Here is a 17,225-nt window from a genome sequence, read left to right on the forward strand (position 1 = left end):
TACATTACTTCTGTTTTTCAACTATATAAAATGGTCCATAAAACATTATTTGCTGTCCATCAACTGAAGTGCTGTTAAGAGTTCTGTACAATATACATTGCGAATGCAGTAATACACTACCTTAAATATCACATTTTGTAAATTGTTTCAAAAACATGAATGGAAGTATATATGGAGAGTTTAGTGATGAAAATAAGGGCATAAATACATGGAATAAATTGGACAGACACTTCAGTACAAACTTCCTTTAGATTTAAGAGTACTATCTGTTGTTCCATGTAGTGAATCTGTTATTCAATGCATTTCTATTGGCTAATAGCAGTAATGCCAAATTCAATGTTTCATCCAATAATTCTTTATCTAGGGAAATTTGGTCAAGGCACACAAAGCTCATGTTCACAGGGTATAATGCACTGATCAACATTGACTAGCTGCTCTCTATCAAGAGTCTATGCTGCTAACAGTGCGCTACACTATATGAAGCTGCACAAAGGTGAAACTGCTGCTAAAGCCACAGAAAACACTTTACTCAAAAGATTCTAAATGTTGTGAAAGGCAACATCTGGTGAGACGGAGCACATTTCAGTCCGTAGTGAGCCAGTACAAAATGCAAACGTTTCTAAACATTCAACGGATCTCTGCTAAATCATTTTAACTATCTATTAAATGAGTCACATAAATTATAAACAAATATTACAAATAACAAATTCTTGTCTCTTTTTTTTTATCTACTGTCCCCTCCACAAATGTCTAAATATTTCTCTACATATACTATATCGAATGGAAGGACTTTTACATCTTCCATATCTACAAATACCTATTTCTATATCTCATCATGGAATGGGGCTCCAGTCCGAGCGTGTAGTGCCATACTCGAGTACCCCAGGACCGGGGCTTCTGAGCTGGGTATCTTGGTTGCCTTGCTTGGGTCCTATGCTGGAGCCTTTGGTAGAGAGGGGCTCCCCCTTGGCCTGTCCCCAGGCTTGGGCCACCTTGCCTGGGGAGTGGATCCAGTGAGCGTCCAGCATCTCCAGGAGCAGGTCGTACAGAGGCACTTTGTTCTTACACTTCATGCTGCACAGGTGCTGCATGCCTTTGTTGCTACAGAGAGGAGAGAAGAGGAGCAGTGAGAGGGGATATTGATAACCACAGAAATATAATCTATGGGTATAACCAAATAAGTGATGATCATACTGTATATAACTGACAGATAATATGAACATTCCCTTTGCCTAGGTCTAAACTGCGCCTCGACTTTCAGAATCAGAATTTACATCATTAGGAGTATGTGTCCCCTCATGTAGTTTGAACTCCTCATATAATGTGTCTGATGTGTGGGACAAGACTCCCCTTATCCCCACTTCTCCTTAGTGCTCCTCCGCTAGATAGAGTGCCCTCCTCACCTCACATGTCTGATGTGTGAGAGCAGGAGCTGGGCCTGCCGTCTGGACTGCTGCGGCACCGAGGCTCCTGATTGGCTGATGTGGTGGATGAGTGCATCAGTGATGTTGTCCAGCATGCTTTGCACCGCCGGGCTGTTGTGGAGGGACTCCACAGAGTAATAACAGAAGGAGAAGACACCTAGAGGGAATGAGGAGAGAGACAGAGGAGAGCTTATTGTAAAGAAAGAGGAGAGGTTTTAAGTAAAGAAAAAAAGAGACAAAGACGGGGAAACGGGAAGAGCCTGATGTTCTCAATGCAGCAACTGCTAACTCAGCAATTAATAAGAACATCAGGTAGCTAGCTATACACAACTATACACAGAAACCTGCAACAACACCCATTGCTAAGGTATTTTTGTCTCTTACATATTAGTCAGTCTCAAAACAAACACAGAAGTTTCTCTCAGTCAACACACATAGAACAGCTGGCCCAGTTGTCATGGTAACAGTTATTGAACTCAGGTCACACTCACAACAAAACATACTAAGCAAAGCATCTTTAATAGCTTAGAATAACACACTCACCAGAGTTAAGCAAGATGATGGCTTTGAGACACACAAACTCCTCAGGCTTTAGTTTGAGCATGCGGAAGCGAGACACAGTGGCCAGGAGCATGTCAAAGATCTCAGCCATGCCCTCCACACAGTCCCCTTCACTCCTGGAGGTCAACGATCCCCCATATGGAAAAGATACAGAATAATTTAACAAGATTCCTATATGTTCTACCTGGAACTTGTAAGTAATACATATGGCAGCAAATACACATACAAGATTCATATTTGATTCTGTAATATCTGACTTATATGGATGGGTAACATTTAGACATAAAATAAATGTTGCAGGTCTTGTATAATAACATACAAAAAATATGTAAGTTAAGCCTTCTAAGGTCTCACATACATGAGATTTAAAAGCAATGAGATTTCAAAGCAATTGCATAGCACTGTCTGATGTCAGTCGCACGCAACGTTACACTTATTGAAGAAAGAAGCTAAGTCTGCCACGAGGAGGAGCAGGAGGAAAGGGGAAAGCAGAAGGAGGAGGAAGAGAGGAGGAAGAAGGGGAGGAGAGGGGGAGGAGGAGAAGGGGATGCGAAGGAGGAGGGAGAAGGATAGGAACGACTTCGAAAGAAGCAGTGAATCTCTTTCATTATTAAGTGGAGATCCCTCAACAATCAGTCTCATGATAACACATTGGTAATAGTAAGTGACAAATATCAAAGCTAAACAGGGCTGGGGGCTTGGTTAAAACCCTGGATGGGAGACCAAAGGCACAGTTGTAGATAAATCCACTGTCCAGTAGGAGATGCCATAACAATGGAAATTCATACCTGAAAATGTATATACAAATATAGTAATTGTCATGTTTTTTTTTTATACGTTGACTTATAAAAACAAAACCTATAAGAAAAGCATTTATTTTGTAGAGGTTACATTGTCAGAACATACAGTTTTCTTATACACTGAACAAAATATCAATGCAACATGTAAAGTGTTGGTCCCGTGTTTCATGAACTGAAATAAAAGTTCCCAGATTATGTTCCATATGCACAAAAAGCTTATTTTTCTCATATGATGTGCACAAATTTGTTTACATCCTTGTTAGTGAGCATTTATCCTTTGCCAAGATAATCCATCCACCTGACAGGTGTGGCATATTAAGAAGCTGATTAAACAGTATGATCAACACAGGTGCACCTTGTGCTAGAGATAATAAAAGGCCAATCTAAAATGTGAAGTTTTGTCACAACACAATGCCACAGATGTCTGAAGTTTTGAGGGACCGTGCAATTGGCATTCTGACCACAGGAATGTCCACCAGAGCTGTTGCCAGAGAATTGAGCCACCATATGCCGCCTCCAACGTTGTTTTAGAGAATTTGGCAGACCACGTGTATGGCTTTGTGTTGGCAAGGGGTTTGCTTATGTCAACGTTGTGAACAAAGTTCCCATGGTGACGGTGGGGTTATGGTATGGGCAGGCATAAACTACGGACAATAAAGACAATTGCATTTTACCGATGGCAATTTGAATTACCATCGGTAAAATGGCGAGATCCTGAGGCCCATTGTCGTGCCATTCATCCGCCGCCATCACCTCATGTTTCAGCATGGTTGTGCACGGCCCCATGACGCAAGGATCTGTACACAATTCCTGGAAGCTGAAAATCATGTAGCGAATTGTGTATGTCATTTAAGGCATATGCACAGAGTATAGCAAATATTAGGATCACCTTCCTAATATTGCGTTGCCCCCTCCCCACTCAGAACAAACTCAATTCATCGGGGCATGGACTCTACAAGGTGTCGAAAGCGTTCCAATGCTTCCCACAGTTGTATCAAGTTGGCTGGATGTCCTTTTGGTGGTGGACAATTCTTGAAACACAAGGGAAACTGTTGAGCGTGAAAAACCCAGCAGCGTTGCAGTTCTTGACACAAACCGGTGCGCCTGGCACCATACCCTGTTTAAAGGTACTTAAATGTTTTGTCTTGCCCATTCACGCTCCGAATGGCGCATATACACAATCCATGTCTCAATTGTCTCGAGGCTTAAGAATCATTCTTTTGGCCTCCTGAGTGGCGCCGCGGTCTAAAGCACTGCATCACAGTTCTTGAGGCATCACTACAGACCTGGGTTCGATCCCGGGCTGTGTCCACCGTCGTCTGGGTTAGGGGAGGGCCCAACGTCGTCTGGGTTAGGGGAGGGTTTGGCTGGCTGGGATGTCCTTGTCCCATCGCGCCCTAGCGACTCCTGTGGGGGGCCAAGTGCATGCACGCCGACTTCGGTCACCAGCTGTACGGTGTTACCTCCAACACATTGGTGCGGCTGGCTTCCAGGTTGAGCAAGTATTGTGTTAAGAAGCAGTGCGGCTTGGCAGGGTCGTGTTTCGGGGAATGCATGGCTCTCGACCTTCACCTCTCCCATGTCCGTACGGGAGTTGCAGCAATGGGACATGACTATAACTACCAGTTAGAAATCATGAAAGGAAAAAGGGGTAAAACTAATAAAACATTCTTTCTTTAACCTGTCTCCTCCCCTTCATCTACACTGTTTGAAGTGGATTTAACAAGTGAAATCAATAAGGGATCATAGCATTCACCTGGTCAGTCTTATGGAAAGAGCAGGTGTTCCTAATGTTTTGTATACTAAGTGTAAGTTAACACATATACAAATACATTACTGACATAAGGTAAAACATAAAAAATCTTATTAGATAGGCTCCTAATTAGATTACTTATTCGATTTTTGTACAAATAATCTTCCTCTTCCGTACAAGATTATTTTTAGTTTTTCCTTCTTATTTTCCATATGAGTCGGGATGAGACATAAGTAAAGTACAGTGAAACTGACTGCAGCACTGGACCAGAGATGGTGGTCAGGGTAAGAACAATAATCATACAGTATTTCTGAAGAGTAGCCATCTAGAGTAAGTTTGATAGTTTCCCCCTAACTCAAACAGCCTTCCCACCTGCACCATTTTACTCATCATGTCAAAGTGGCTAGCTATGGACCTGGTGTCAGAATTAATGCTCTATAATAAAACTCAGATCAAATGAGAACATCATAGATATCAACGAGAGAGAGTAACAGCCCTTCTTCCTCTCTCCTTATTTCATTTCATTCTCTCTCTCTTTCCCTTTAGGAAGGGTCTGCAGCTCTGTGAAACTTGTTTACTTTGAACATGGTGGGGGTAAATGAAGGGAACAGGCTGTGCATGAAAAATACACCCTCTCTTGGCCTCCTCTCTCACTCTCTTTCCATCTCTCGGTCTTCCCCCCTTTCTCTCATGCTGTCTTGCATGCTGTTTCCATCTTTCCCAAGAGTCACCATTTTGATGACATTTCACTACCCTCTGCCAACGTTAAAGTGTAATGATGGGGATTTGTGCAGGTGAGACAGTGTGTTTCTTTCTCCATGGGAATATCATAATTAGACTCATGGTGACATGGCCTTTAGTAGAGGTACACAGACAAGATGCGAAATGGACATCTACAATTTATATTTGTTTCTTATACAATATATTTTGTGTGTGTGTGTGTGTGTGTGTGTGTGTGTGTGTGTGTGTGTGTGTGTGTGTGTGTGTACCCACCTGTCCAGTATGAGGTCCTTGGCGAAGATTAGTTTCCCAGGGCTGGGATGGACCTCCAAATGAGTCCGATCAGCAGCACCTCCAGCCAGGAACTCTCAAGCAACTTCACCTGGTCATGGAGAGACAGCTCCTGGAAACCTACCAGTACCAGAGACACAGTCACACTGCGGTCAAACCATACATAAACCCACTATCAATTATACATTAACCACTAGTCCATTCAACTACTTTAAGATGGTCACATTACTCATTTAATAGTAAAATTGTCATTCAAAGGATAGAAGCTCCCCCACACACTGCAAATCCAAAGTAATGAAAGTGATACTTTCCTTTAATCTGTGGTTGACTGGACCACTGGTTGAAGCTTCTAGTTGAATCAGATCAATCATTAAAATCATTAAAATACAAATCATTAAAATCCAGACAGAAAATATTTACACAAGAAGCAACCTAATATCACACAGTCAAACTCATTTCATTTAGTAAGTTCACCATTCTGTCATTCTCACTGTTAAACATTGCACAGTGTTCAACACAACGGCTCTTTATGTCAATCATTTGATCTGATCAGTCAACGGCATTTTTTTTTTCTAAAGTAATCTAGTATCATTTCATTTCAACAAATGTGATAGTTGTATTTTTCCAGGATAACGTTTTTCTCTGATCTGAATTCTTAGGTAAAGATAAATGCTATGCATTAAACTTCTTACAACCTTGCCACAACAGCCATTGTGAATTGTCCTATCTGCAATCCCTTTGCTGGCCTGGCATGGGTCCTTATCAGCACAACTGAGCTGTCCTAATTCCTATCCAATTACATCCTATTCCCTTCCATTTTTCCTCTCTGTACGTGGCTAAAGACTCCTAAAACTGTGTGCTTTCAGGTTCTTAGTGATGCACACTGGGACATCATAACATCAGTGTTTGCTTAGACAGTGTCGCGGGGAGGTTGTGTGTGTGTAGCTCCATGGGTTAGCAGTGGTTTTGCCCAAACGACCCTTTGAGATGGTGACTGTAATCATTGACATAATGCCTGTAATGTCCCAGTGTGTGTGTGCAACCTCAGCAGCCAGTCACTGCCACTACCAAGGCCTGCCACCACTGGAGGAAAGTGGTTGCGTAAGCAGTCGTATGAAGGCTGTAGTCTAGGATTTCGTAGGTGTCTACTCTGTGTGTGTGTATTTTCTGTGTGTGTCTGTCTGTGTGTGTGAGAGAGAAAGAGAGAGAGATAATGAGTACTATTGAAACCTTGTTACAACATATACAGTACCTTTGGAAAGTATTCAGACACCTTGACTTTTTCCACTTTGTTACGTTACAGCCTTTTTCTAAAATTGATTAAATCGTTTTTTTCCCCTCATCAATCTACACAAAATACCCCATAATGACAAAGCAAAAACAGATTTTTAGAAATGTTGCTAATTTATTAAAACAAAAAAAATATCACATTTATATAAGTATTCAGACCCTTTAATCAGTACTTTGTTGAAGCACCTTTGGCAGTGATTACAGCATCTGGTCTTCTTGGGTATGACGCTACAAGCTTGGCACACCTGTATTTAGGGAGTTTCTCCCATTCTTCTCTGCAGATCCTGTCAAGCTCTCTCTCTCTGGATGGGGAGTATTGCTGCACAGCTATTTTCAGGTCTCTTCAGAGATGTTTGATCGGGTTCAAGTCCGGGCTCTGGCTGGGCCACACAAGGACATTCAGAGACTTGTCCCGAAGTCACTCCTGCATTGTCTTGGCTGTGTGCTTAGGGTCATTGTCCTGTTGGAAGGTGAACCTTCCAAGTCCTGAGTGCTCTGGAGCAGGTTTTCATTGAGAATCTCTCTGTACTTTGCTATGTTAATCTTTGCCTTGATCCTGACTAGTCTCCCAGCCCCTGCCACTGAAAAACATCCCCACAGCATGATGCTGCCACCACCATGCTTCACCGTAGGGATGGTGCCAGGTTTTCTCCATATGCCTTTTGGCAAACTCCACGGGGGCTGTCATGTGCCTTTTACTGAGGAGTGGCTTCCGTCTGGCCATTCTACAGTAAAGGCCTTGTTGGTGGAGTGCTGCAGAGATGGTTGTCCTTCTGGAAGGTTCTATAGGAAGAGTCTTGGTGGTTCCAATCTTCTTCCATTTAAGAATGATGGAGGCCACTCTGTTCTTGGGGACCTTCAATGCTGCAGACATTTTTTGGTACCCTTCCCCAGATCTGTGCCTCGACACAATCCTGTCTCTGAGCTCTACGGACAATTCCTTCGACCTCATGGCTTGGTTTTTGCTCTGACATGCACTGTCAACTGTGGGACCTTAAATAGACAGGTGTGTGCCTTTCCAAATCATGTCCAATCAATTGAATTGACCACAGGTTGACTCCAATCAAGTTGTAGAAACATCTAAAGGATGATCAATGGAAACAGGATGCACCTGAACTCAATTTCGAGTCTCATATCAAAGGGTCTGAATACTTATGTAAATAATGTATTTCTTATTTACATTTGCAAAATTATCTTAAAACCTGTTTTCACTTTGTCATTATGGGCTATTGTGTGTAGATTGCTGAGGAAAACTGGTCACTTAAACCATTTCAGAATAAGGCTGTAACGTAACAATGTGGAAAAAGTCAAGGGGTCTGAATACTTTCCGAAGGCACTGTATAATTTCTGTGCCGTGTTAGGTTCTTGCCTGGTATTTTCTTAGCCCATGCGATCATGTGCACCAGCTCCTTGTCAGCCATGCTGGTGAGCAGGGTCATCATGGTGATCTCTGTGTAGGGACGGCCCAACTGCTGACTAGAACACAGGGCTGGAGGCTCCGCACCCTGCAGCAGGAACAGCACCTGGGGGAGGAGAGCAGGAATTCTGGCACCGTGCATTTAATTCCAATTTTACCCGTGATTATGATTGCAAGCGAGTAAGATAATAATCCTAGTACTTTGTGTTTCCACTTACATATTCATTTGTATTAACTGAATTGTTTAGGACTGTTGCTAAATGAAAGTGGCTACATTGGAGATATATGAAATGGAGGAAGCCAGTGAAATGTTCAGACCTGTTCAGGAGGCATGGTGATCTTGAGCCGCCCTTTTCCTCCTCCTCCACCACCGAAGCTGCTGTTCCTGCTACTATCCTGAAGGGGTGCTTTGCTGTGCTCCAGGACACTGTTGTCACCAGCAGGGCCACCACGCCTCTTATTCCTCTGGAGAACCCGCCCACCGCGGTCCTTTCGCAAGCCTGGGGTTTAGAGTAGAGTAGAGTTCTTAATGAACACACACACACATATATATACACACACACACAACCATGCACACACTTATCTCGCTATTTACACTCTTGCTCCCACGTATAACTTCATATCCTTTCCTTGCTGTAGAATTTCGCTGTGTGCGTGTATGGATGTGTGTGCATTCATGAAGTATGAAAACAAAACTGTGGGTGTGTAGGCTACTAATCAATCCTTTACACCCATCAGAGAAAAGTGGTTCAAGGCCATGGTAAAATATGTCTCTATTTTATCTGCACACACAATGCTTAGCCACACACCACCTGTCCTTTCAGCATCAAGCAGTCTTAACTAATACTACCCTTTTCACACTACTGAGGCAAGCCAAACCAAACTGTAAGTTGTGTGTGTGCGGGCACACACGTGAGCACCATTGTGTTCCCTTGCTCACCTCCTTTCATCATGCCCACTTCGTAACACTTTCTGAGGCTGCATGCCTGGCAGCTCTTCCTACGGTTCCTGTCGATGGTACACTGGTTGGTCGCAGGGCACATGTAGTCATTGTGACCTGGAAGAAAACTTTATTGTGATCCAATCACTGGGACTGGCACACAGGTTGAGGTTATTTGACAGAGAGGAACACTCTATACCTCTTTTTCATATCTCTCTGGCATAGAGTAAATTCAAATATAGTATCTACAATGTTTTATTACCATGAGACTACTGTGTTCTGATTATGTGTCTTTTGTTGTGTGATGTCCACTCCCACGAAACGTCATGAAATGTAATTTATTAAGATTCCTCTGCCGTACAAGGTAAAATTAACTCCGCTACCTATGATAGCCTATTCAACGTTGAAAGAACATTAGAATATGGTTTTACAACATGTTCTATTTCAGTAATAATGAAAAATGTCTACGTCGATGGCAAGACACTTGCAAAATCAAACGCAGGAAGCAGCGAATACAGGGTAGTGGCTTTTAATAGGCCAAATGGCGAAAAACACAAGCCACCCCAAACAGTGATGAGAGCGCACACAAAACAAAGTGCCCCAAACACAGGGGGAAAAACACAGTCGGCGCAACACCAACGCACTAGCGCAAAAACTCAACCAGTGTGTACACAAGCATACAACAGATAAATGCAATCCCGCACAAAGAAAAGGCGGACCAGCTAATATAAATAGCCCCGCTAATCACCCCCACTCAGAACAGGTGCACACAATCACAAACAGGGGGAAAACAAAAAAGGAATCAGTGGCAGCTAATAGGCCGGTGACGACGACCGCCGAGCGCCACCCGAGCAGGAGGGGGCGCCACCGTCGGTGGGAATCGTGACAGATATGAAAGGAACATTATATTTTCCCTTAATTCAGGTCGTTCTGTTCTCTTTGATTAGTTCCTTCTCTACACCCAGTGTACCTTTAGCAATATCACTAAATTGGTACTGGTAAATGACAGTTAAACGTCGATGGTCTCTCTGTAAGAGGTTTGAAGCTGGCTGGGAACCAGGAACAATTAACAGCCAATGTCAAAGTTGGTTTCTCAATAATATTCATGTGCCCACACCTTCTGCACAACTTATAATAACAGCTGAAAATGATAGTCATTATGTACCAGTCATTCTTTAGATAAGTCACTCTCTCAACACACACACACACACACACACACACACACACACACACACACACACACACACACACACACACACACACACACACACACACACACACACACACACACACACACACACACACACACACACACACACGCCCTTAACCTCTGCACAACTTATAATAAGAGCTGAAAATGAGCAGCTTGGCGTTTTTGGTCATAAATCTTGTTATTGAGGCAGCCCTACAGAGTGGTCACTAGCTGACACAGCCACAAAGTCATACAATCAGATTTTAAACCTAACCACGCTGCTAACCCTAATGCCTAGCCTTAAATGAAGACCAAAAAGCAAAATTTTTCCCTATACATTTTTATAATACAGCCAATTTTGAAATCGCTCAGTTCTGCCTCCAGGACAAGACTCATGGAAAAAAAACATCAACCTGCTAAAAATGACAGTGGGTGCCAGCAATGATCCCTCTCATTTTTTCCGGCACTGAGCAAATGTCAGGTCTGCTGAGTACAAACTTGACCGTTGTGAAAATTCTGTCCAACTTCCAGCATGCGTTTACTGTTAACACTTAGGCTGTACCTCCTTTAAGTTACAGTTTTAACAGTGGCCATGTAGGCTACTGTGGCTATTTTATCACAATGTAGGCCTACCATCAAAAATAATGAAGAAAATGCATCCCATACATTTTTTACAGGGAAATAGCTGTTCTATCATTCAGCCAATATGTGGTGTTCAATGTAGGCCTACATTTCATGAGACTTTAAAAAAAAAACATGCAGGGCTTGACATTAACCTGTTTTTCCACTTGTCCTTGAGACAAGTGACTTAAAATCTATTATGTTGTTTGATGCAAGAAACCACTTTACAAAAGAAAATGCATTATTATTCTCATACCATTATTACAGAGAATCAGAAAAATTATGCTACCCTCTGCCTATTTAGCTTATTAAAAGCTCTTTGCCTGACTAGCTTTTAAAGCGGTTTAGAAATGTACACATTTTGTGCTCTTGTAGGAAGCAATCAGTCCCCTATTACTGACTACAAATGATCTATAACTGGGCTAATAACTCACTAACTAGCAAAGGATATGAACAACATGTGCACACGTGGCTACAAGCAGCTCTCTTTGATCTCAAAACAAGCACATCTAGTCACGACCGCTCATGCTGTAAACACAATCCAGTTCAACGTAAATGGCACAGATCCATATATGGTAATGGACATTTGGACCTACTGCAACTCTGATTGTTTATACCACACCGGTCTGTGTAGAGTACGGACTGAGTAGTGCATGTCAATTCAATAGAATCCTACTCCGATGCCTTCTGCCTACAACAAAATCTGTTGCATAGTTCATTTTGTTTCGGTATGTTGCATTGAAAGTGGCTAATATTGCGTTGATTTGATCACATGTGCCACAGTAAAGGGAAACATTTATAATGATAACAAGAAAAACTCAAACAGTGATCACCAACCTTTTCTGAGTCAAGATCACTTTGAGTCAAAATGCAAGTAGCGATCTAACGGTCAGATTTTTTTTAACATGACTTAAAAAACATAAGCCTATGCAACATTAACCAATTAAAAACAGTACTGTAGCAATGAGGTTTGTGCAGTAAGCTATAGGCCCAATACATTATCAACGCATATTAGCTTTGCTTGAATTGCCTTGCAAATGTCGGGTCATTTTTTTTAATTATATTTAAAAACTTGAGCTAGGCTATATGATCACACTGGTAGTAGATCTGTTGTTGTATTACTTGTGAGGCACAGATGAGTGAGCATACATTTAAATAATTAGCTTTTTATTTTTATTTTACTGGGCTGCTGGTGCTCCATCTCATGGTCAGTCTCAGCGGAGGGAGAAAGCAGCAGACTGAGGGTCCGCCTCTAAACATCCCTCCGCTCTTCCTTTCCACTGACACTGACCAAAAAGGGACCAGAAACTTGAGTCGCACCGCATTATTTTTGCGTCTTGCACAAATTCCTGTTGTTACTCCTATGGGAACAAATGTATATTCCTCGATGTTAAAAAAGACCCAAGCAGCTAATAATTACAATGCAAGCCTATAGTTTCACTTTCCTACTCATTTATTACTTCTGCACTGCTTGTTGTAGCCCTGTATATAGGAAGAACGCGCATTTTATGACTTAAAGTGTTGACAGTGCTGAGTAAGAACTTAAATATGAACTCACCACAGGAGGTTGGTAGCACCTTAATTGGGGAGGATGGGATCATTGTAATGGTTGAAGCAGAATTCTTGGAATGGTATCAAACACATGGTTTTCATGTGTTTGATGCCATTCCATTAACGCCGTTCCAGCCATTATTTCTAGCCGTCCTCACCTCAGCCTGCACTGGAACTCACTCATAAAAACAGCAGCTCTTTGCTGTATTAGTTAATAGTCTCTCTCTAGTCATGGTTTTAAACGTTTTGAAATCTCACAGTATCAATGTTGCTGTAGCTTTCTTTTATGTCTGCTACTTTACTACAGACACAGTCATCTGAGCCATCCAGTTGGCAAGCGGTAGCCCTATAGTACACTTGATTTTCTCTCTGGGCCCGCCGGGAAGGCAGAGTTTGTACCTTCAAACACATGAAATGGCAACAGTTTGCCTACCCGGCACAGAGGGCAGCTGAATCGGGTACACCTACTGGCAACAACCTGAAGCAAATAAAAATAAAAATAAAAAATTATATTTTTTTACAGAAATGTTTGGCGATCGACTAGGAATGCCTTGGAGATCAACGTGACCACTGCTCTAGAAAGCTGAGTGAAGTTCAATAACGTGCTTCTCTCTGTGGGCTGATATTTCTGCATGGCAGTGCCGGGGGAGCTTCGTGGGGCTACTGCTCACGCGCAGTTTAGAGGGAACATTGGGTGCCAGTCAGATTAGTTACTTTTAATAGAGTACAGTGCTGAATGGGGAATTACGTGGTATTTTTGTGGCACCCTTATTGCTAAGAGGGCTTAGATATGAATTTCAAAACTTTGGTTGTGAGTGCGTCTTCTGATACAGTGAATAGAAAGAGTTAAATGTTTTGAAGTGAAGTGGGATATAGTGGTAGGGATGAGAGGCTTACCTTGGATGCTCCTTTTGAAGAAGGCTTTGCAGCCCTCGCAGGACCAAACTCCGTAGTGATACCCAGAGACATAGTCACTGCAGACCACACAGTACCTAGTCTCCTTGGCCATCTCAAACACTCCGACCCCTGGCCCTGAACCTGAGCCTGACCCTGACTCCGCCACAGTGTCGGAGGCGCTGCTGAGCTCCTCATGGGACACTGACTGCTGATTGGCTCCCACACTCGACCTGCAACACAGGGTTGGTCAGGATGGTCAGATGATTGGCTTTTCAGGGATGAATCAACCTGGAGTTGTTCTTTGTGAAATTCTTTTCAAGATGACGTCACAAAAAACCTTTGCAAACGCATTGATTCAAAATGTGACTTTTGGGCTACAAAAATGTGCTGGTTCTCTTTGAAAACATATTCCTCTAATGACCTCTGCCTCAGTTTCAATTGAAGTGCTTTCAAAAGTTGAAATGACCAACATCAGTTTCTCCGATAGATATCTCACAACAGTCAAACAAAGATATTTTCTCATTCAATAAAGAGAGCTGTAAGAGAGGTGACTACATTTAATTTGACTAATTTAGCAGGCGCTGTTATCCAGAGTGACTTACAGTTAGAGCATTCATCTTAAGATTCTGTAGCTAGGTGAGAACTACATCACAGTCGTGTTAATGTAAATTTTTCCTCACTTAAGAAGTTCAGCAAAGTTAGTGCTAGTAGGAAAACAGAAGTACATGTTAAATTCATACAATGGGGGTGGGGATAAGGGTTGTCTTATTTAAGATACTCTTTGAAGATGTAGGGTTTCAGACCTACTATCCTAGCTTCAGGGGGAAGGTCATTCCACCTTTGGGGTGCCAGGACAGAGAAGACATTCGACTGGGCTAAGAGGGCACTGACCCCCTGTAGGGGTGGGACGGCCCGGAGACCAAAGGTGGAAGAACGGAGTGCTTGCGGTTGGGGTTAGGGTTTCAGCATAGCCTGAAGGTAGGGAGGGGCAGTTCCCCTTGCTGCTCCGTTGGCAAGCACCATGGTCTTGTAGTGGATGCAAGCTTTGACTGGAAGCCAGTGGAGTGTGCGGAGGAGAGGGGTGCCATTGGAGAACTTGGGAAGGGTGAACACTAAGTGGGCTGCGGCATTCTGGATAAATTCCAGGGGTTTGATGGCACAAGCGGGGAGCCCAGCCAACAGAGATGCAGTAGATCAGACGGGAGATTACAAGTACCGCTTCCTCTGTGAAAAATTCGTACTCTATGGATGTTGTAGAGCATGAACTTCCAGAAGCGAGTCACTGCTTTGATGTTTTCAGAGAATGACAGGGTGTTGTCCAGGGTCACTAAAGTTTTTTGCACTTTGGGAAGTTGACATCGTAGAGTTGTCAACTGTAATAGAGGTCTTGGAGCAGGCAGGCCTTCCCCAGGAGGAATAGCAGCTTCGTCTTGTTGAGGTTGACAACACCATTGCGCCCCTCAATCCCTCAAGCCAATTATAGCTAACAGCAGCAACTTGGACTCATCTACTATCCCCCCAGGAATTAGATCTGTCTCCACCTCATTCAGGAAATGAACTGTACGTGTGTACTTTTGTTGTTCTTACATATTGTTATTTTCTCAAGGTCTCCAGCAAAGTTGCTAATCTGAGAAATTAGAGCTCCGTAGCTAAGGCTTTTCAACAGCCTAAATATTTCCCTTCTGATAATGAATGTTTAACTTTTAAATTAAACTAACCTAGTACAGTACTGTCACATATAAGGAGCATAATACCCCACTTTGAGGACAAAACATTATTGAAAAGGTGTTATGAAACTAAGTCCGGAGTACATGTTTAGTTTTAAAGTATTTATTTTGTCTGACTGTCATTGTTTGTCAGACTACTTAAAAGAGGATGCTAGAGAAACAAAAGTACACTGAGCCAAATTTTTAAACGTGACCACAGGAAGACAAATACATATTGTTAATGTGGAGTAAGGACAGTCAAATAATTGAAGTGAACAATTAGAAAAAGACTAAACCTAAACTCAATCTATGTCAATCAATGTAGACTATCACTCTATTTCTCTCCAAGCAATCATATCATATGGGACAGAATATGACATGTCTTTATTGAAATGCTCTATGACAATTACATAATCAGTGGTTTGGTGAAGAAGAAGAAAAGAAACACAGGGACATAGCAACTGTTGAACGACACTACATAGTCAGCAACACACTGTCCAAACAACACTGCTATAACTAACATCACAAGAGTTAACACTAACTCTAACAAACATTCAGATCAAATGGAGTGGAATAGGGTCACTGATCTCACTCTCTCTTACACATTACTTACAAGGGCTTGTAAGTACGTCTAACACATCATTGTGATCTCTACAGTGCTGTTGGATGGTCGTCATTGACCTTGCATAGGCTTAAACACTGGTATACACTGATTTATAAGGCCATGTTTGGTAAAATGCCACTATCTCTGTTCTTTTTTTAGTCAGGTCGGTAAATAAATATCAATTACGGTCCCATTCTCATTTGCTTCTAACAGTACCAAAAATTAGAACAGGTCATGGTAGAAATAGTTTCAGTTACTTAGCTCCGTGGTCCTGGAATTCTTTCCTGAACATTTAAAAATTTGATCTAGTTTCGTTGGTGGAGTTTAAACACTTGATCAATGTATATAATCATAGAAGAGTGTAATTGTCTTTAGGCCAGCTGTTTTTAGTCAAGACATTCATGTTTTTAACGTTAAATATTTGTTGTACTGTATGTGTGTTTATAGTTTTGTTTAATGTTGTGTTACTGTATGTAAGTTGTTTTGTCTGAAATGTTGTTCCCCCTGCTGCTATTGGACCAGGTCTCTCTTGGAAAAGAGATGTTATCTCAATGAGAAAAACCTATATTTATAAAAACTTTATTTATAAGTAAGCATTTCACTGTTGTATTTCGGGGCATGTGACAAATAAAAATGTGATTTGATCACCTAGGTACAATACAGCTAGCCGAGCCGCACACATTCAGCCAGATAATTAACTCTTGCCCTCCATAAGGGTCAAAGACAGTTATATCTCTCACCTGTTTACGGGTGTGGAGGAGATCTCCAGGTAGAAAGACTGGCTGGGGAGGCTGGTGTGGCGGAGGAAGGGGCTGAGCTGGGGAGTGGAGGGCACAAACAGAAGGGACTGCAGGCTGCCGTCCGAGGGGGTCCATGGGCATCCAGGGATGCAGTGGAGGAACTGTAGAGGGGGGCCAGGCCAGGGGCATGGGCAGTGTAGTCATACACTCCCTCCAGGTAGTTGATGGCGGCTGCTCCTCCACCCCCACGGGTCTCCTCAGGGTACATGTCACTGCAGGAAGTGAGCGGTGGCTGCGGCAAGAGTTTCTGGGGGGAGATGGCTAGGCTCTCCAGGGTTGCTTAGGATCTGAGAGGAGCTCCACAAGGTTTGGAGGTCTGCACCTGGGACTGTCTGACCAGCATCACACTCACAGAACAACAGCACTGATAACCAGTATGATTTAGACTGGCTCACTAAGGGGTGGGAGGGGAGAGGTGCTTTGTTTTGCCTCTCTTTTTTTCCTCTTCCCGCTCCGTCTCTTGCTCTGTTCTTCAATGTGTGCCAAACAACTCAATACAGGCTGTTACGCTGAAGAGGATTGGGAGTGGGGTTCACTGTGTTCTCTCTCCCCCCCTCTTTCTCTTTCCCTCCTAGTTTCCGGCTAGACACACAGACCCCAAAAAATTCCTACCTCCCCTCCTACCATCGAGAGGCAGAGCTTTTCTCTCTATTCCCTT

At 42.7% G+C, this 17,225-nt stretch overlaps 1 protein-coding gene across 1 annotated transcript; it reads right to left on the reverse strand.

Moving 5' to 3' along the window:
• Positions 1-514: 514 nt before the first annotated feature.
• LOC100846971 (estrogen receptor alpha 2) lies at positions 515-16,804 on the reverse strand. Its single transcript, NM_001252365.1, is given in 11 exon segments — positions 515-1,101; positions 1,409-1,581; positions 1,968-2,101; positions 5,532-5,575; positions 5,578-5,669; positions 8,209-8,362; positions 8,575-8,756; positions 9,197-9,313; positions 13,458-13,687; positions 16,508-16,632; positions 16,635-16,804. Coding segments are annotated over 11 exon segments (1,431 nt in total). The 5' UTR covers positions 16,776-16,804; the 3' UTR covers positions 515-1,062.
• Between the last annotated feature and the right edge of the window lie 421 nt (positions 16,805-17,225).

Source organism: Salmo salar, chromosome 15 (assembly GCF_965601325.2).
Source record: "Salmo salar chromosome 15, fSalSal1, whole genome shotgun sequence".
NCBI lineage: Eukaryota > Metazoa > Chordata > Actinopteri > Salmoniformes > Salmonidae > Salmo > Salmo salar.